Source organism: Stigmatopora argus, chromosome 4 (genome assembly GCF_051989625.1).
Source record: "Stigmatopora argus isolate UIUO_Sarg chromosome 4, RoL_Sarg_1.0, whole genome shotgun sequence".
Lineage (NCBI taxonomy): Eukaryota > Metazoa > Chordata > Actinopteri > Syngnathiformes > Syngnathidae > Stigmatopora > Stigmatopora argus.
Window position 1 is genome coordinate 3,692,326 of NC_135390.1, and position 20,910 is coordinate 3,713,235.

Sequence of the window (20,910 nt, forward strand, 5' to 3'; positions counted from 1 at the left end):
TCACGCTGTGGCTGAGAAAAGCCAGTACGCGTGTTAACATCTCATATCAGTTTTTTTCTTCCTTTCATTATTTTCTAAATAAACGTTGTGATTGAGAACGTCTTGTTCAGTCTGGTCCATTAGAAATGTACGGATCAAATCGGTATAGTAAATTTCTTCGGTAGAATCTTAAAAAAACAAGAACAGGCATTACGTCCTGCCTGAGTCACAGGTCCCCAAGTCTTCAAGCTTGGTAAATACCAGCACATTTCAATATGTCTGAAAGCAGCCGACCTCAGTAAGTACCAAGGTATTTACCCATGGATGTCTGAAAGCCATGACCCAGATAAATAGTGGGTTAGATCACCTGGTAATTGTTTTAGTATATATAAATATATATATTTAAAACAATATATTATATTTGGGGGTGAAAAGGTACAGTCTTGTATATAAATGCTTAAAAAGTATTACATTACCTGACATGTTCATGTCTGTACATGTACATGGTGTTAAACTGTTGCATCTCTTTCTGACTGGGTTCCTTCTTCATGTCCTGCAGCATCTCATCAGCTATGTGTTTTGGAAGGATGGATAGCAGCAAGCGTTCCTACAACAAAGCAAATAAGCCATTTGCTTAAGCTCAAAGGCAGTATACCTTCATTCATTCATTGTATTTGTTCTTTGTTTTTTTTGGAAGCATCATTGTACTTTTTTTTAAGATGGCGCCGTCAGGCGGCAGCTGGTGGCAGTAGCTCCGTCCGCTGTTTTACAGCCTTTCTAAAAATAAATTATACATTTTAATATTTCTTCATAGCTTACTTTGTACTTTACTTTGTACTTTATACATTTTACTTAAATGTTTTTACAACTTTCTTTGTTCTATTAGCTTAGTTTCTTTATGCTAGTTCATTTTTGGAACCATTCAGCCATGCCTTCACTGTCACACACATTGGATCAGCTGTGAACAATACGCACCAGAAAGAGCTACACCTCGATGCCGCTGGAAATCCGGAGCTGGACAAAAGTGCCGGGAGAAGAAGCGACGCTTCAGAACAATCAGTCCATCTATTATGGGGAAAATTTGATCCCTCCCCGATAAGATGGAAGAGCTGTTGGCGCTTACCAGGCCGGAAAGGGAGTATCAGGAGTGTTGTACTCTGTTACTGTTGATTCTTCAGCTTCAGACTACTGGGGGGCTGTGCGGATAAGCTTGGAAGAGTGATTCTGCATATTTTTAACCTGTTTCAGTCTACAGAAGGTCCTCACCTTGTGGAAGACTTTCTGTGTGTGAGTCCAGTTTTATCTAGCTCTACAATTTCTTTTCCAGTGTCTGTATCTGTTCTTGCTACTGCAACCAAGATGGCGCCGGTGGCAGGAGCTCCATCCACTCTTACTCGTTTTTGTTTTTACAGGTTTTCTATCTTTTTTTTATTACATTTTAATATTTCTTAATACTTTTCTTTATACTTTACTTTGTAACTTTTACTTTAATGTTTTCACGACCTTTAAGACTTGACTCCACCCGTCACGTGTGAGAGGCAGTCATTGTTCTATTAGCTTAGTTTCTTTATGCTAGTCCATCCCATATATATATATATATTTTCTGAACCGCATTATCCTCATTAGGGTCGCGGGGGGTGCTGGAGCCAATCCCAGCTGTCTCTGGGCCAGAGGCAGGGCACACCGTGGATCAATGGCCAGGCAATCCCAGGACACAAGGAGTCAAACAACCATTCATGCATGTCTTTGGAATCTGGGAGGAAACCAAAGTGCCTGGAGAAAACCCACGCAGGCCCGGGGAAAACATGCAAACTCCACACAGGCAGACCCCAATAAAATAACGTATACAGGAAATGCATTGACGTTTTAGGGGTATCGTAACTTGGAGTATGTTGGGACGGTCACTTGTATATCAAAGGATGTCATAACCTGAAAATTTTGTACCTAGATTAGATTAGAACTTTATTTCATCCCTTGGTTGCAGTAGCAAGACAGACACAGAAGACATTGTAGACCTAGGTAAAAAACTGGAGCCACACACAGGAAGTCCACAAGGTGGGGACCTTCAGCACACTGAGACTGAGGTTAAATATGCAGAATCGCTCTTTCAAGCTGATCCGCACAGTCCCTCAGTAGTCTGGAGGTGATCATCTTCCTTGCCTAGATCCTCCTAAGATGTCCTATCACCTGGTCAGCAGCAGCGGAGAGGCCGGTGGGGGGCTTGAAAGCACACAAACACAACTCTCCCATTGCAGCCCGGGAAGCACCGACAACTCCTCCATCTGACCGGTGAGAGATCTCACACTCCCATAACAATGATGGAATGCTCAGTCTGGAGCGTTGCTTCTTCTCCCGGCACTGTCGTCCACTGCTCACATCTGATCCCGCGTGCATGACAGCGAAGGCACGGCTGAAGGGCTCCAAAGACGTCTAGGACTAGCACAAAGAAACCAAGCCACACGACCGGTGGGGTCGAGTCGCAAAGGTCGTAAAACAACAGAGCAAAAAGCACAAGGTACAAAGCAAAGTATGTGGGGAAAGCATTAAGAAATATTAAAATGCAATAAAAAAAAAGATAGAAAAGCAAAAACACAAAACGGGCAAGAGCGGACGGAGCTACCGCTACCGGCTGCCACTTAAGCGGTGCCATCTTGGTTGCAGTAGCAAGAACAGATACAGACACAAGCAAAAGACATAGAGTTAGATAAAACTGGAACCACACACACAGGAAGTCTTCCACAAAATGGGGAACTTCTGCAGACTGAGACCGAGGTTGAAAATATGCAGTCACTCTTCCAAGCTTATCCGCACAGTTCCTCAGTAGTCTGGAGCTGAAGAATCAACAGTAACAGAGTACAACACTTTTGATACTCGCCGACAGCTCTTCCATCATATCGGGGAGGGATGTCATTTTCCCCATAATAATAGATGGAATGATTGGTCTTAAGCGTCGCTTCTTTTCCCGGCACTTTTGTCCAGCTCCGGATTTCCAGCGGCATCGAGGTGTTGCTCTTTCTGCTGGATATTGTTCACAGTTGTTCCCATGTGTATGACAACGGAGGCATGGCTTAATGGTTCAAAAAAAGAACTAGCAGGAAGAAACCAGGCTAATAGAACAAAGAAAGTTTTAAATACATTAAGGTAAAAAGTATAAATTACAAAGTAAAGTAAAAAGAAATGTAATAAGAAATATTAAAATGTAATTTTAAAAAAGGCTGTAAAACACAAAAAACTAGTAAGAGTGGACAGAGCTACTGCCATCGGCTGCCGCCTGACGGCGCCATCTTGAAAACTATTGTAGAGGTACGGATGTAGTTCACAGTAGAACACAAAAGACATGGATCTCAAAAAACAGGGCTTGACATTAATAACCGCCCAAATGCCCAGGGCAGCCAAGTACTCTTTTCGGGCAGTTAATTACATTTTGACAGCAGCCCGAAAGGACAGGTACCGTATTTACTCGCATATAAGACCCTTTTGTTGGACAAAAAAAATGATGACTGAATAGAGGGTACGGCTGATTATTTGCTGGAAAATAAATTAGCAAAATCACAATCGCTTTGTCTGTTTTGTTACCTGCCACAGGCGTGGCGATTTTGTGACACATTTTCGTTTTCTGTGCATGTGAACTTTTTCTGCTGCGTGTGAAATATTTGCATACATTTTTGAGCGCCACCATTTTTCAACGAATATTAGATTTTTTACGCATGCCGGTGCACATCAATCATGTTCCATTTGGATTTCGTATACATTAATCATATACTGACAGTTGGTTTTTTTTATGCTTAATAAAGAACTTAAACCATGTGTTGTGTCGTTTTGTATGCAGATCCTGTAAACATAAAATCAGGGCAGGTGGATTGCCACCTCTGGGAGGTAAGATAGATGGGTTAACTGCCCTAAAGTCAGGTGGCTTAAAAAGTTAATGCAGAAACCTAAAAAACAATTAAAAAAAAAAAACAAGGATATGCACTACTTTTGCATGACTGTTAATCCAAAAACATTCAAATCAAATCAAAAGCCTTTATTGTCATCATACACAGCTGCGTATAACGAAATTGGTGGTGCTACTCCACAAAGTGTGTTTTTCCAGTAAAAAAACATAAATAGTAATATAAAAGTATAAAAAGTCACATCCCGGCTAGGTAAATTCTAAAATATTGCACAATCTAAGATATTGCACACCGAAGTTATTGCACAGAAAGGATTGTGTGTCGTGCTAACGCAAGTTCAGAGTCCTGATGGCTGTGGGAAAGAAACTGGCCTCAAGTCTGTAGTACCGTCTGCCAGAGGGCAGCAGCTGGAACAGGTTGTGACCAGTGTGGTATGGGTCCCTAACAATGTTCCCAAGGTAGCGAGGGCTGGCAATGTCATCCAGTGAGGGCAGAGAGCAGCCGATGATCTTCTGGGCGGTGTTGATCACTCGCTGCATGGCCTTTCTGTCTGCTGCTGTTGTTGTTGTTGTTGTTGTTAAGTCACCTCAGGCGCCTGAGGATTACCCTCAGCAGCGCTAGAGCGGTCACTGAAACGCGGATTAGTTCATCCAGGGGGTAGCCGAAGGTGTGGGGCAGTGCGAATATCTCCGGCTGGATGAAAAACGTAGGAAGCCACGGTCCTGGGTGGCAGCTCTGGGTGGTTTTGTTGGATTCGCAGGCCGCGACGGGCGGCCTCTCGGGAGACACCTCGTGAAGGTTCCAACTGTTGTCTCCCTCTGTCTGCTGCCGTGCTTCCAGCGTACCACACTGTATGCAGTATGCCAGGATGCTCTCCACAGTGGCTCTATAGAAGGTTACCAGAAGCTTATTGTCCAAGTTGTTCCTCCTGAGTACCGTCAGGAAATGGAGTCGTTTCTGGGCCTTCTTCACCACTGCCGTGGTGTTGGTAGACCAGGAGAGCTTGTCCGCTTGTACGTGGACCCCCAGGAATTTGAAGGACTGGACCCTGTCTACACATACTCCATTTATGAGGAGTGGGCCAGATCTGTTCAAAAGTCCAGGATTATTTCTTTAGTTTTTGTGGTGTTTAGTGTGAGATTGTTCGCCAAACACCACGAAGACAGTTTGTTGACCTCATCTCTGTAAGCAGACTCATCCCCCCATGAGATGAGTCCGACCACAGTGGTGTCATCGGCAAATTTGATGATAGAGTTAGACTGGTGGGTCGGTGTATGTGTACAGGGAGTACAGAAGAGGACTCAGTACGCAGCCTTGAGGGGAGCCAGTGCTCAGTGTAATGGAGGAAGAGATGTGGGGACCAAGTCTTACAGTTTGTGGACGGTTGGTTAAGAAGTTCCTAATCCAGTAGATGAAAGAGGATAGTCCAAGGTGGGAGAGTTTGTCAGCCAGAATGTAGTGCTCCTCAATTTTGCTTGTATATGCTGCCTTGGCCTTTTTAATGCCTCTCTTCAGGTCTGCTCTGGCAGCGCTGTATTGTACCTTGTCCCCTGACATGAAGGCGGTGTTACGGCATTTGATGAGGGCCTGTGTCTCAATGGTCATCCAGGGTTTTTGGTTAAGAAAAACCTGTATCCGTTTATTAACAGTGACGTTGTCCGTGCAGTTTTTGATGTAGGAAAGTACAGTGTCTGTGTATTCCTGGAGGTTGTGGTGTTCAAAAAGTTCCCAAATGGTGCAGGAAAAACAGTCCTGCAGCTGAGAAAGGGCGTCCTTGGGCCATGTTTTTATTATCTTTATTTGTGGCCTTGTTAGCCTCCGGAGTGGTGTGTATGCGGGGGTGAGGGACAGGCAGAGATTGTCTCATCCAGCAAGGTGAGGGAGGGGTGTGGCTCTATAAGCATGTTTGTTATTAGCATAAACGTGGTCTATGGAGTTTTATCTCCTCTGGTGTGACACTTCACGTACTGGATAAACTTAGGCAGAACAGTCTTTAAACATGCTTTGTTGAAGTCACCAGCGACAATAAAGACTCCCTCGGGGTGGTCAAGCTGCTGTTTGTTTATAGTCGCTAGCAGGAGGGTAACTGCCGTGCTAACGTTAGCATCCGGTGGGATGTAAACAGCCATTACAATGACAATTGTTAGCTCTCTAGGTAGATAGAAGGGCCTGCACTGTACTGCCAAGAGCTCTAAATCCGGGGAGCAGTGAGTGTTAATGATCCTACTGTTGCAGGACCATTCGTTGTGTATGTAGGTTTGCGTGAGGGACACCCAGTCAATAACATCACATGCATTTCTAATAGAACAGTAGACAGAATTAGTATCATTACACCAGATATATATCAAACTGTACAATATTGCTCCGAGAACCATATATTTATTTTTTCAGATGACCACCGGAATTGCTTATCATAAAAATGCCAAAATAAATCAGTAGATCACATATTGCGAGCAATGTATTACCTCCTAGCTGAAACAGCAACATGACAAAGACTAAAAAAGCTTTTGGAAAAATTCAATAATATAATTTAATATTCTACAACAGTCAAAAATGTGTGTTTAAACAGAAATATTTTATTATATGACCTCTAACCTGTTGCTGGCTTTGCTCCTCCAGGTTGAGTTTGACTTCTAGAGATTGTCTTGCCTCAAGAAAAGCCTTTCTGTGCTTCCGGTCTGCCATGTAATATGACATAACGCCCACGGTGATAGCGCAAACATAGATCACAATGTTGGCCAGGAGCTGTAATTAAAAGGCAGGATCGCAGTTCTGTAAGCTGCATATATCAAAATCGTATTGACAGGCCTACTATGGTAAACATACCCCACAGCTTTTTTAAATTAGTCAGTTGCATATTCTAAAAATAACATAAAACACATCACAGCCATAAGCAGTACTCAACTTGGTGCCTGCATTTTACTTGAAGCTTGTCACCAATTCAAAACCTTGCCTATTTTCCTCTTGATACATAAATTTCTTTTAAGTATTAACTTGTAACAAGATCGACGGAAACAATATTCATTTTTTATTTATTGATAATAAAAAATAGACAGCCTGCCAAGTTGAAGTTGCAACCAGCACATACCTTTGGGGGAACAGAAGAAAAATCAATTCAGAAAAATAAATTGTCTTTAACTATCAATAAAAATCAAGGAATTCTTTAGCCCTGCAAGCCTGTCAATCAGTCACCAAAATATCAGTTTATTGTCACATTACAAAATACCATTCACTCATGTTACCTTCACATGGAAGTGTTTTATTAAGAGTAAACAAAAAGCCCACAAATTTGATGGGATTTTTTTTACTATTTAAAATGAGACAAAAAATCAATACCTATGAATGGTCTGTAACAATAAAATCATTACTTCATTTGCAGTGCTGATGAGAGTGGCGGGAACAAACTTGGGGACATCAATGTTCAATGAGGTCATGGCTTTGATTGCCACACCAGCAGTGCTATTTCAGTGTTGTGATCATTGTTTTCAAAGAACAAGAAAGTTGACTTGGAATTTTCATCAGATTTCTCTTCTCTATCACCTCAAATGTCTTTTGAGAATTATCGTAATTTGAATGGTCAAAATAACTTTACACACAAAGGTATCCGTTAACAAAGGATTATATAATTCTGTCATTGTAGACCTTTCGTCAGAGTCGCCAAGTGACAAGTGAAATGAGAAGTGTGAGTTAAAGAAAAATAATAATAATAATAACTTTGCCTATCCCAGCTACCTATAGGCAGAAGCAAGGACACATATTGAACCGGTTTCCAGCCAATGTCAGCACTTAACATATATTAACGCTTAATAGTATTATATACATTCATTCATTTTCTGAACCACTTATTCTCACGGGGGTTGCTGGAGCCTATCCCAGCTAACTATCGGAACCAGGCAAGGGACACCCTGAATCGGTGGCCAGCCAATCGGGGGGCACAAGAAGACCAATAACCATTTATGCTCACCCTCATACCTAGGGGCAATCTAGAGTGTCCAACCTGTCTACCATTCATGTTTTTAGGCTGTAGGAGGAAATCGGAGAACCCCTAAAAACCCACGCAAGCCCGGGACATCATGCAAACTCCACAAAGTGAGGACCAACCTAGGATTGAACCCTCCACCCAGAACTGAAGCCGATGCGCTAACCACTCTTCACCGGGCCTCTCATAATATTATATTAGCAATAAAAATATATAGATATATAGATAATACAAATAATGTGTTACCGTATTTACTCACATATAAGCCACCCGCGCGTATAAGCCGCACCCTGAAAGTTGCCTTGAAATGTTTATTTTACATTTCTCGCATATAAGCCGCCCCCTGATTCCTAATTTGCACCTTCATATTCATAAGATAATATGCCTGTCTTTGTAAATGCAAAATATCAAATTATTCAATTTGATGAGAACCTGATGCTTTCTAAATCAAATCTAAATCAGATCTAAATCTAAATCTAAAGGATGATGAATGCAAGATGGCGGCGCGCACTGACGCAGCGGCTTTAAGCTCTCCAGTTCGGTGTCGTTCGTTATCTTACAGTCGCCATGATTTAATCACTATCCGAAGGATATGCGATACATCCGATTTCTCAACAAACTCTCCGGGATCTCCGTGGCTAGCCAGCCCACCAAAAGCACGTCGAAGGCGGCGAAGGGACAGAAAACACAAGCGTGGATGCCGGGCGGGCCTTGCTGCTAAGCTGAAACAACAACCACACCGAGCACCGCTTCCTAGTATCTTTTTGACCAACGCCCGATCCATCACCCACAAAATGGATGAGTTGGAACTTCGTATTGCTACCAACAGCTTTGTTAGAAACTGTAATATTATTATCATCACAGAAACGTGGCTACACCCGCATATCCCCGACGCTGCGGGATCGCTAGCTAGCCGAACGCTTTTTCGGAACGACCGTTCAAAAGAATTAACAGGCAAAAGCAAAGGAGGAGGACTGTGCATGTTTATACATAATGAATGGTGTTGTGACAGTAGGATCATTGACACTCACTGTTCCCCGGATTTAGAGTTATTGGCAATACGGTGTAGGCCCTATTATCTACCGAGAGAGCTAACTGTCGTCATAGTAACGGCTATCTATATACCTCCGAATGCTAACGTTAACACGGCACTTAACCTCCTGCTAACGGCTGTAAACAAACAACAGCTTGACCACCCCGACGGAGTTTTTATTGTCGCTGGTGATTTCAACAAGGCGTGTTTAAAGACTGTTTTACCTAAGTTTATTCAATACGTAAATTGTAATACTAGGAGACAAAACTCTTGACCATGTCTATTCTAACATCAAACATGCTTATAAAGCCACTTCCCTCCCTCACCTAGCTGGATCAGATCACCTCTGCCTATCTCTCACCCCCGCTTACACTCCACTCCGGAGGCAAACAACGCCACAAATAAAGATAATAAAAACTTGGCCCGACGACGCACTCTCTCAGTTGCAGGACTGTTTTTCCCGCACCAACTGGGAACTTTTTGTACACGACAACCTCCAGGACTACACGGACTCTGTACTTTCTTACATAAAAAACTGCATTGACAACGTCACTATAGATAAACGAATACGGGTTTTTCCTAACCAAAAACCCTGGATGACCAATGAGACACAGGCACTCATCAAATGCCGTAACTCCGCCATTAGATCAGGGGACAAGATAAAATATAGAGCTGCCAGAGCTGAGCTGAAAAGAGGCATTAAAAAGGCCAAGGCAGCATATACCAAGAAAATTGAGGAGCACTTCACAGAAAATAACCCAAAGAAGATGTGGCAAGGAATACGACATATTACCAACTACAATAACAATAATGTCTGTTAATGCAGATGCCTCACTAGCGGAGAAATTGAACCGTTTCTTTGCCCGCTTTGAGACTGACAAATCAGACCCAGTCTCAACACCCCCACCACCACCCTGCAGCAATGTGTGTTATGTTACCGCGAGTTTAGATGTCTGATGGATGTGGGGAAAAAACTGTCCTTAAGCCTATTTGTCCGTGCTTTGTGGGACCTATAGCGTCTGCCAGAGGGCAGCAGCTGGTACAGATTGTGACCAGAGTGGTAAGGGTCCCCTATGATGTTCTTGGCTCTGCTGAGGTAACGAGGGCTGGCAATGTCTTCCAGTGAGGGCAGAGAGCAGCCGACAATCCTCTGGGCAGTGTTAATCACTTTCTGCACGGCCTTTTTGTCTGCCGCCGTGCTTCCAGCGTACCACACTGTGATGCCGTACGATGCGGTCTGTGAACACCAGGAAGGCTGCTGGCCCAGACGGAGTACCTGGGAAGGTGCTCAAAGCCTGTGCTGACCAGCTGGCTGGAGTCTTCACAAACATTTTCAATTGTTCCCTGCAACAATCCATCATTCCATCCTGTCTGAAATCTGCCACCATCATCCCTGTCCCCAAAAAGCCAACCATTGGCAGCATGAATGATTATAGGCCTGTTGCCCTCACGCCTGTGATCATGAAGTGCTTTGAAAAGTTGGTAGCCCGCCATATCAGGAATACAATCCCTCCCTCAATTGACCCTCAACAGTTTGCTTATAGAGCAAACAGGTCCACTGAGGATGCTATTGCCATTGCTCTTCATACAGCACTGAGCCACCTGGAACACCATGGGAACTACGTGAGGATGCTCTTCATTGACTATAGCTCAGCCTTCAACACCATAAAACCGGACATTCTGACTGACAAACTCTCCCACCTTGGACTATCCTCTTCAATCTGCTGCTGGATAAAGAACTTCTTGACCAACCGACCACAGACTGTTAGACTTGGTCCCCACCTCTCTTCCTCCATTACACTAAGCACTGGCTCCCCTCAAGGCTGTGTACTGAGTCCTCTTCTGTACTCCCTGTACACATACGACTGTACACCCACCCACCAGTCTAACGCCATCATCAAATTTGCTGACGACACCACTGTGGTCGGACTCATCTCAGGAGGGGATGAGTCGGCTTACAGAGATGAGGTCAACAAATTGTCTTCGCGGTGCTCGGTCAACAATCTCACACTGAACACCACGAAAACTAAAGAAATAATCCTGGACTTTCGCAAACACGGCACAGATCTGGCCCCACTCCTCATAAATGGAGTATGTGTAGACAGGGTCCAGTCCTTTAAATTCCTGGGGGTCCACGTCACGGACAAGCTCTCATGGTCTACAAACATCACGGCAGTGGTGAAGAAGGCTCAGAAACGACTCCATTTCCTCAGGGTACTTAGGAAGAACAACTTGGGCACCAAGCTTCTGATAACCTTCTATAGAACCACTGTAGAGAGCATCCTGGCGTACGGCATCACAGTGTGGTACGCTGGAAGCACGGCGGCAGACAAAAAGGCCATGCAGAAAGTGATTAACACTGCCCAGAGGATTGTCGGCTGCTCTCTGCCCTCACTGGAAGACATTGCCAGCCCTCGTTACCTCAGCAGAGCCAAGAACATCATAGGGGACCCTTACCACCCTGGTCACAATCTGTTCCAGCTGCTGCCCTCTGGCAGACGCTATAGGTCCCACAAAGCACGGACAAATAGGCTTAAGGACAGTTTTTTCCCCACATCCATCAGAAATCTAAACTTGCGGTAACATAACACACAGTCCCTTCTGCGGTAATATGAAAAGATGTTTGGGTGGTGATCTGCCTCCTACTAGCTGACTGAAGTAAGGTAAGTGAAAGACAGTGAGAGGTAAGCGAGAGGTAAGCGACCTGTATCCACAACAGCAGAATGCCAAATTACAAGTCCGTCACTGGCACTTAATTAGGTCTTTTCCCGAGTATACGCAGCTTATGGAGAAGCACCACCAATTTCGTCACACGCAGTTTCTGCGTGTGATGACAAGTAGGCTATTTTGTGTTGTTCAAAATGACGACAGGGCCTATGTCCGATTATTATTATTATTATTATTATTATTATTATTATTATAAATACAGAAATTACAATTTTCTTACCAGAGGTTTAAGATGTTGTGGCAGCCATATTGATTCTCATGTCAAAATATCTCAATGCTTTCGATGGTCCATATTACTCCAATAGTTGTCACTTTCGAACAAGAAATAAAACAAAAAAAATCAAGGTGGAATTTTGTTTTATTTCAAAACCAAGGCTACTCGCTTCTGGAAAAAAAATGTAGATGGCACAAGCGCCCCGACCTCACTAAGATGGCTGTGCCCCAAGCGAGCAGTGACGGGAACGTTTTGCGTTTTAAGCAAGATACGTTTTTTTCATGAATTTCATTCAAAGACGTCAAAATAAATTTTGTTTGGTGTTTTATCTGTTTATCTTTTCTCTATTTTGACATTATGGCACACACTTGGGCGCAATTTTGAATTGACGTCATTGTGACGCGTCATCGTGTCACGGCACCGTCAAATTGCAGTTTTTTTGCAAGTCGTGTTTTTATGCGCATATAAGACATACCCTCGATTCAGTCATCATTTTTTGACCGACAAAAGCGACTTATATGCGAGTAAATACTGTAATAACCCAGGGTAATCCATTAAGCAAGGTGAAAGTAGATGAAATTTTGCTGAAATTTTGAACAAGTTCGGGTCAGGGTTATGAAGATATGACTTTTTACCTTTTTGACAAATTGCACTTCCCTCCATTTCAAATGTCCATATCTCGGCAACCTCCCGTCAATCTGAACGTCAAATTATGAAACTTGAATTGCAAAAAAAAATGTAGCACGTAATTTTACTAAAAGTGCAAGCTCTTTCAAAGTTTTTCAACTGGCTGCAAAAGTCCAAGGAAATATATTAAACTAATTTTGTCAATACCGTCGGTGCTCCTTTTGTAGTTGCACTGGAAGACTCATCTATACATATTACTATTTCTGAGAATGTGTGTGCACGTGTGTATGCGTGTCTGTGAGGTCTGAGTGAAATGGAGACAAGACCGAAAGTCCGATTTGAATGCGGTTTCAGCCTATCCCAGCTGACTCCGGGCCAAAGGCGGGGGACACCCGGAATCGGTGGCCAGCCGATCGCAGGGCACAAGGAGACGGACAACCATACACACTCACACCCATACCTCGGGGGAATTTAGAGTGTTCAATCAGCATCGTACCATGCATGTTTTTGGGATGTGGGAGGAAACCGGAGTACCCGAAGGAAACCCACGGAGAGCATGCAAACCCCACACAGGTGGACGTGACTTGGATTTGAACCCAGGCCCAGAGCTGAGGCCGACACGCTAACCAATCGTTTCACCGGGCCGCCCTCCATTTCGACATATTCCTCAAAATCAGTGGTGCTCAAACTTTTTTGCTCAAAGATCTACTTTTCAGGGAGCCAACTTTACGCTCTGCAGTTACTATGTCTGCTGATGCCAGTAAAAATCCAAAGTAGTGTAGGCAGGTAGTAATCATGCTTGGGCACGCGCTGGCGCTGTTTCCCAGCTCAAGTCCAATATAAAATTTGATTTATTTTTATGTTTTGGCTTGATTGAATTGAACTGCTGAATTGCTTCTCATATCATATCTGTACATTTTGCTTGATTGATTTGAAGTGCTGAACTTCTTCTGTATCATACCTGTACATAATTATATACACGTTTGCTGTGCTATGCGTGTAACTGAAATTTTCCTTTCTCGTCTAACCAAGCAGGGGGGACCGGCGAAGCCGGGGCACTCCTGCTTGTACATTATATATTAGTGACATGGGTGGCTCCACATTAGAACATTTTCTGAGCATTGAACTCTTATAGCATGAAAGACCAATTGAACATCATCCCAAATTCTTACGCCAAATAATGTAAACATGTTTCCACAATTGGATTTATAAAATGTTGGGTGTTACACACTACAAGATTCATTCCCGACTGAGTTGAGCCTCAACATTATTGTAAATACTACACTGCTCACAAAAATTAAAGGAACACTATTATTGGGCCTGGCATGAAATCAATTAAACTCATTTGAAATATTATGGTACAGGTTCAGGCTACAAGCTTCACCCTTTCTCTTTCACATCTCTCATTAATGCATCGACAGCCACATGATCATCAAACAGGGCTAATAATTGACTGAAATTGCTAAATCTTTCATTGAGTTCTTGCACTGCAGTAGAATAACAATGGCTATGTAATGGTTTAATTGCACAATGAACACGACTGTTATTGCACCCTTAGGATGATAGCCAAAAAACAGGTGCGTTCTATAAAAAAAATGCTACGTACTTCCTTTTATTCATAGTGTCATATGAATTAATTCAAAAAACAGGTGCGTGCTATAAAAAAATGCTACGTACTTCCTTTTATTCATAGTGTCATATGAATTAATTCAAAAAACAGGTGCGTTCTATAAAAAAAATGCTACGTACTTCCTTTTATTCATAGTGTCATATGAATTAATTCAAAAAACAGGTGCGTTCTATAAAAAAATGCTACGTACTTCCTTTTATTCATAGTGTCATATGAATTAATTCATTTTGAGCTGTATTGGTGCTGGTAGAATTAACAACAGGTGCACTACAGTGGCAACAATGAGAAAACCCTTAAAAGAGGACTGGTTTCACATGTGGAAGTCATTTCAAGTTTCTTCCTTGAAATCTTTTGGGATAGTTTTCCACATTTGGTGGTTTTGGCTTGAGTGATTGCTGTATATTTTTTAATATGGTTTCTGTAGGAGGACAAACATCACACAAACATTGTTAACGTTTTCAAATGCTGTAAGAATGTGTAGAATATATATTAAATTTCAACATTTCTGTCAACCATAGCCTGCGACACACGTTTTTATCAGAAAAGAGGAATGTTATGCAGGTGGCTGTGTGAAAACATCGGCTGTATATAATAACTGAGAAAAACAGAGGATTCAACGTTTCTTGGACCAAAACATTTGCATTCATTGCCAATGCGGAACGATTGCCTGAATGTTCACTTTGTAGCGAGAGGTTGTCAAATAACAAAAACAGTTATTTCCAGGTAACGCATGCTACATTTGCAACCAAGTACCCAATTTGGTAAGAGAGAGAAAGTGTGATTGTTCACTACAGAATGCACTGCAGAAAAATAAACATTTTAGCATGAGTGCTCACGATGTATTTGTAGCCCACTTTGTCATTTTGTTCGCAGGCAAATATAGATTCATACAGCACATGTTGCCTTCATTGTAAGGTTTATATAAAGCTTTTAATTTTTGCGGCTCCAAACATGTTTCATTTTTTGTTTTTTTTGGCCAATATGGATGGCTCTTTCAACATATTGCTTTATCCTCATTAGAGCCACGGGGGGGGGGGGGGGGGGGTTTGCTGGAGCCTATCGCAGCTGACTCCGGGCCAGTGGCGGGGGACACCCTGAATCGGTGGCCAGCTGATAGCAGGGCACAAAGAGACGGACAATCATGCACACTTACACCATAGCTAGGGACAATTTTAGAGTGTCCAATCAGCCTACCATACATGTTTTTGGAATGTGGCAGGAAACCGGAGTACCCGGAGGAAACCCACGCAGGCCCGGGAACATGCAAACTCCACACAGGTGGACGTAACCTCGATTTGAACCCAGGACCCCAAAGCTGTGAGGCCGGCACGCTAACCGTTTTCACCACCAGGCCTCCAAAAACATTGCCCTGTCGTTATTTGTATAGCTATCAAACTTCATATTGAGATTGGATGTATCGAAATGTGTTTCATAAAAATGCTCATTTAATTTTTGTGGTTAGTGTATTAACAGAGGAGCAGAATTACATATCCCTAATATGTTGTAGAATAAATTGAATGTTTGTGAAAACTGTTCCATCATTGGAAACCCCATTAAAATATGGGTGAATTTCATGACAGCATGTCATGCAGTAGATGCCCAATACTTTATATGAATTTGAATGGTGCATGCCCTCGTGAATTCTTAACTAACTAAATAAATGACTTTTCAAGATTTGTATTGACAATCGATAGGTTGCAGTCACCACGCCTTGAATAAAAAAATTCATATTCAATGATAATTGTTTACTAAAAGCTGAATGCTCAGAATTTTGGGGGAGGGGGCTGCATAGAATCACTCCACAGACACATACAAACAGCTCAGTTAGCTTGCTGCCCCGATTCCAGAAAAATATGACACATATCCTAATGCGGGGGCTGGGTTGTTAGCACGTCGGCCTCACAGCTCTGGTGTTGAGGGTTCAATCCCAGGTCAGTCCTCACTGTGTGGAGTTTCCACGTTCTCCCTGGGTATGCGTGGGTTTTCTCCGGTTTCCCCCCACATTTAAAAAACTTGCATGGTAGACTGGTTGAACACTCTAAATTGCCCCGAGGTATGAGTGTGGGCATGAATGGTTGTCCATCTCCATGTGCCCTGCGATTGGCTGGCCACCAATTCAGGGTGTCCCCACCTGCCTGGTGCCCATAGATGGCTGGGGGAGGCTCCAGCACCCCCCACGGTCGTTGAGGATAAACAGTTCGGAAAATGAATGAATGAATGAATAATTTCAGGTATGAGGTCAGGCTTTGAATTTGTGCCCCTCTGGGGTTGAAAATCAAAGGCCGTGTCACAAAAACTATACCCCCAAAGTAAGGTAAAAAAACGTATCTATATTCCTTTTTACTAGTCGAATGAAAATAGTTTCAGTTTAATAGGAGGGGAGGCGTTGCAGAGATATCGAATGAAAATAGTTTCAGTTTAATAGGAGGGGAGACGTTGCAGAGATATGGACATTCGAAATTCGTAAGGAGAAAAAAATCTCCGAAAAGTCAACAATTGAAGAAATTATATCTCCACAATTTCAGATCTTATAGTGTTGGAATTACGAATTTTAGCTTTCTTCGGCAAAAGCATAATTTTCACAAATCAGAGATGGTCGGGTTAAGTTTTTAAATTATTTCGTCTCACTTTACATAGAATGACCAGACTTACAAATGTTCTGCAACAAAACACACCAGTTCAAAAAATGTTGTCGTCTGTATAATGTTATTCCACAAGAGGGGAGGGATTAAATACCTTAGAATAGTAGAAGTGATTACTAACACACATTTGTGAATATTTGTGAAAAATGTACCTAAAAAAATCTTCATACATTTTTAAATTAATGTGAAACAAGAACAAAAGCAAGTGCTGCATTCATATTTGTGTTCAGTGTTGTGACAAAACGGATGCCGGTATGAGGTGTTGAGATAGTTTTGTTGCTTTCTGTGTGATTGACTTTAAAAGTATTCAATAACATACACTCTGAATAGAGAGGGGGTGGTAGCACCATTGATTTTACAGTACATTTTGCCAATGTCACAAAAGCTTTGTATAGGAGCAACCCCACAACTGTTTAGTCCGAATGACAAACACACTTTATTAGAGCACCAATGAGCACAAGTAGGTGTCCAAATACATATGTAAACATTAACCAGGATGATATGATTTCGTTGCTAATTTAACTATTATGCAATGTGTTTACATTATTTCAATGAAAGGTTTTTTGAAGAGTTGTATAGAGTGAACAGCAGTATAACAAGACCAAAAATACCTCTGCAACACTGGTTTGGCGTCTCTCAATGTTTGCATGAACAGCTCAGACTGATTTGAATTTTCCTACGTACATTTTCCTACGTACACAAATTGTGCAGAAAAACAAACAATGTCAGCTGTAATTGTTAACTCGCTTGTACTGTGGCTTCTTTTAAAGTACAGACAAGGCACAGGAAAAAATATTGTATTATAAATAAACTCATTATTACACTCAACAAAGCATTTTTTTTTCACGGCTGGGGAAACCTTTGTCCTATTTGTTTTATGTCTATTTTGCCTGTCCTTGTTCCGTATACATGTCATCAAAAAGCTGAATTGGCCTAAAATTTTATTCATGATTAAATTTTTGATTTTAATAGATATGCTAGATACATTCGGCTTCCTTTTTGAGAACTAAGTATTGAAATAAAAAATATGACTTTTAGTAGTACGTATCTAGAGTTGGAGTGATTTTTCCCTCAACTCACTGGTTCAATTGAGACAACATCAAGTCAAATGTCTGCAGATGAATGAGAAACGACTTCATTTAGCATTAATGTTTCATCAAAACTCACTCAACTTCGACTCCCTTGGTGAGTAAATACAACATCTTAAAACAGTCTCTTTTTTTAGTTCACACTTATACTCTATATATAAAACTGTAAATATATAGATCAAAGATCAATATCTCTTTTCTTAAAAAATAATACCCTGAATCCGGTTCACAATTTTCACCCTTTGCCATGTCTTACCTGCCTGCCAAGTGCTGCCCCCTGGATGTCCTCCTGTTGCTGCTGGGCGATAGTGACACCCAGAACTAGGGTATGAACCCCACAGGTGACTGCTGTGATAAGCACGATGGGTGTCAACCTTAAAGGTAGAGTTAGGAAAAAGGAGAAGCTGAAGAAAGCCTGCCAGCCCACTGTGTCACTGGCCTGGTGAAACTGGGCAAAGTTCAAACCTAGGTAGCAAAATATTTGTGCCGCTATGAGCACCCACAGAGCGTAGGGTACAACCCGTCTTGAGATGCGATCTGGTAGCACCCCGAAGCGACACAGTAGGTAGAGGATGACTTCTGCCAACAACCCAACAGAGGCCACTAGGACAGATGCCAGTTTGTCGCTGGTGTATACCACTGCACACATGACAATAACGTAGCTGTCGAAAAGAACTGCAAACACAACCAGCACCAGCAGGGTTTCGTGCCTTTGACGCCTGAAGTAAGTCTGGTAGAGGTTCTCCAGAGACTCCGGCGCAAAGGTGAGGCGCATGAAACGGGGTAGGCAGAGGCAACATCCTGAACTCCTCACCGTGACCTCGTGTGTCCGTCCAACAGCCTGCCCAGGGTCAGAGGGCAGAGTCACTGAACAGTCAGCGGAATACTCAGCAGAATACTCAGGCTCCGAGAAGGCTCGGTTTCGAGGCATAATGGACATTAAGCGTTCTCTTCTCTCCAACTAGAGGACACGATTGTTTTGGCACAGGCGTCGATCAAATTCTCATGAGATCCATCAGCTTGTTTCCACATCCACTTTGAATCCCTTTAACTGTACAAAATACCTTCCATATGTAGATTGTCTTACTGGACTGACACATGAGAGACACCTGCTTCCATTGCTGCATTTGTACTTGCTCCATCAAATAATGTTGTTTGCCTCAGTCCAGTGTCATGTCCACGCACTGGACACGCCTCTTTAGCAACATGATCCAGATATTGTCTTTTTCCTCATTCGGAATTGGCAATGTCACTGGGTCGCAGTCTCAGTTCCATAGTGGCTCTTGATAGAAATGCACCCAGTCAGGGTGGTTGAATTGAAATTGATATCCCCTTTGCAAATGATTACATGAGCTTCTGTCACCACCAATCCACTGGCCTGAGCAGTATTTTCCATGTTGGACTTCCATAGTCATAGGTCACATGTCCTAAACAAATAGGAAGACATGAAAGGCATTGTCACAATAAAAAATATAAAAAATAAAAGCAATTAAGATCACTAAGATTACAATTTATGTAAATTATAAAGCTGATCTGAAGGGCTCCTATGTCATAACAATCCTTTTAATTGAAACCATATATTTGAGATAGGGCGCGAGTGGTTAGCGCGTCGGCCTCACAGCTCTGGGGTCCTGGGTTCAAATCCAGGTCACGTCCACCTGTGTGGAGTTTGCATGTTATCCCCGGTTTCCTCCGGGTACTAAGGTTTCCTCCCACATTCCAAAAAACATGCATGGTAGGCTGATTGGACACTCTAAATTGCCCCTAGGTATGGGTGTCAGTGTGCATGGTTGCCCGCCTCCTTGTGCCCTGTGATCAGCTGGCCACCAATTCAGGGTGTCCCCCGCCTCTGGCCCGGAGACAGCTGGGATTGGCTCCAGCACCCCCCGCGAGCCTAATGAGGATAATGCGGTTGAGAAAATGAGATGAGATGAGAGATATTTGAGATATGTTGTTCCTGGGGGGAAAGTGCTTCCCATCAATTATGTATGAGTGAATTATTCGGGTTTGTGGAAAAATTGGTGAGTTCTGTGCGTTGTGCTGTGGTAAATCACTGGTGGTTGTTGCCATCATTCAAGGTCCATCCAGGCCCTGCGTTGTGGGCCTTTCTGCTGACTGACTACATGTTGCACGAAGCTATACGAACAGCTCGTAAAAACACTTCTACTTTCTCAGGGTTGTTTCAATAGTGTCAATTGACTTTAGACGAGAGTTCCAAACCAGACAACATTTTTTTTTTCTCGCAATAAGCAGTTCCCACTGATGTTTTAGAATTTTGGAGTTTTATAATATAGTCTAAACTATTTCTACACAATGTAGATGTTTACGTTGAGATTTATCATCAAGAGTTAGAATTTCACTTATCTCATTTTAATTGCCTTGCTACGAGGAATGCTGATATTTAGTAACCATTCTTCCAGCTGTCGTGAAATTCTTTACTGATGCATTTACCTACCATTTGTAGAGGCCAGATTTTGGGTGTTATCCTTAAAATCGCACAGGTCTCATCAGCAGGAAGCACAATAGTCAATAGAGTTTAGCCCCGGTCTGCGGGTAATAAATAAGTAGAGGAGAGAAAGTAGCCTCGGCGTGAATTCATTTGTTGAGTGCTTTTTTTCTTGGGTGTTTTCCGCAGAAGACACAGCTTCGTTCTAAAAATTGAAGACTGCAAAGAGAAATTCCGGTGCTTCAAGTGAGTCTTGGAAAATAAAACGAACCACTTTCTACACAAAATTCACCTGACAAATTCATCTATAATGAAAATAATACTCTTAATTAAAATATATTTAGGTAAGATAAGTGTAGTGTTATATAAAATGAAATACTTTATTTTTTTCAATGGATGAATGGGTTCTTATTTTGAAGGAAACGTGACCTGGTTTCCGTAAAAGCTTGCATACTTTCTACCAAACGTTAGCAACCCATCACATTACCCTTTCTGTATCCCCGGCCTCCTTTAACAAAATATTGTCCAAGTATATAATATACCTCTTTATCTTTTTTGTGGTGCTTTTTTTTCAACGGGAGAGGTGTTGAAATGAAAATTTGTTATAATGTCGTGAATTATTTGTTGCACGTTCATGAGTTCGTGTACGTGC

At 42.3% G+C, this 20,910-nt stretch overlaps 1 protein-coding gene across 4 annotated transcripts in view; it reads right to left on the reverse strand.

Annotated features, from left to right (window-relative positions):
• The window catches only part of adcy3a (adenylate cyclase 3a), a 60,378-nt gene extending 39,916 nt beyond the window's left edge, over window positions 1–20,462 (reverse strand). For 2 of the 4 annotated variants that reach the window (XM_077597928.1, XM_077597927.1), the window contains exons 1-4: window positions 20,268–20,462; window positions 18,069–19,239; window positions 6,468–6,617; window positions 456–586 (exon numbers count right to left, since the gene is read on the reverse strand). In XM_077597928.1, the coding sequence (XP_077454054.1) occupies window positions 456–586; window positions 6,468–6,617; window positions 18,069–18,752 (965 nt within the window). In that variant the 5' untranslated portion in view covers window positions 18,753–19,239; window positions 20,268–20,462. The remainder of the gene's footprint in view (window positions 1–455; window positions 587–6,467; window positions 6,618–18,068; window positions 19,240–20,267) is intronic. The other 2 variants (XM_077597930.1, XM_077597929.1) reach the window with 2 other exon arrangements.
• Window positions 20,463–20,910: the final 448 nt, after the last annotated feature.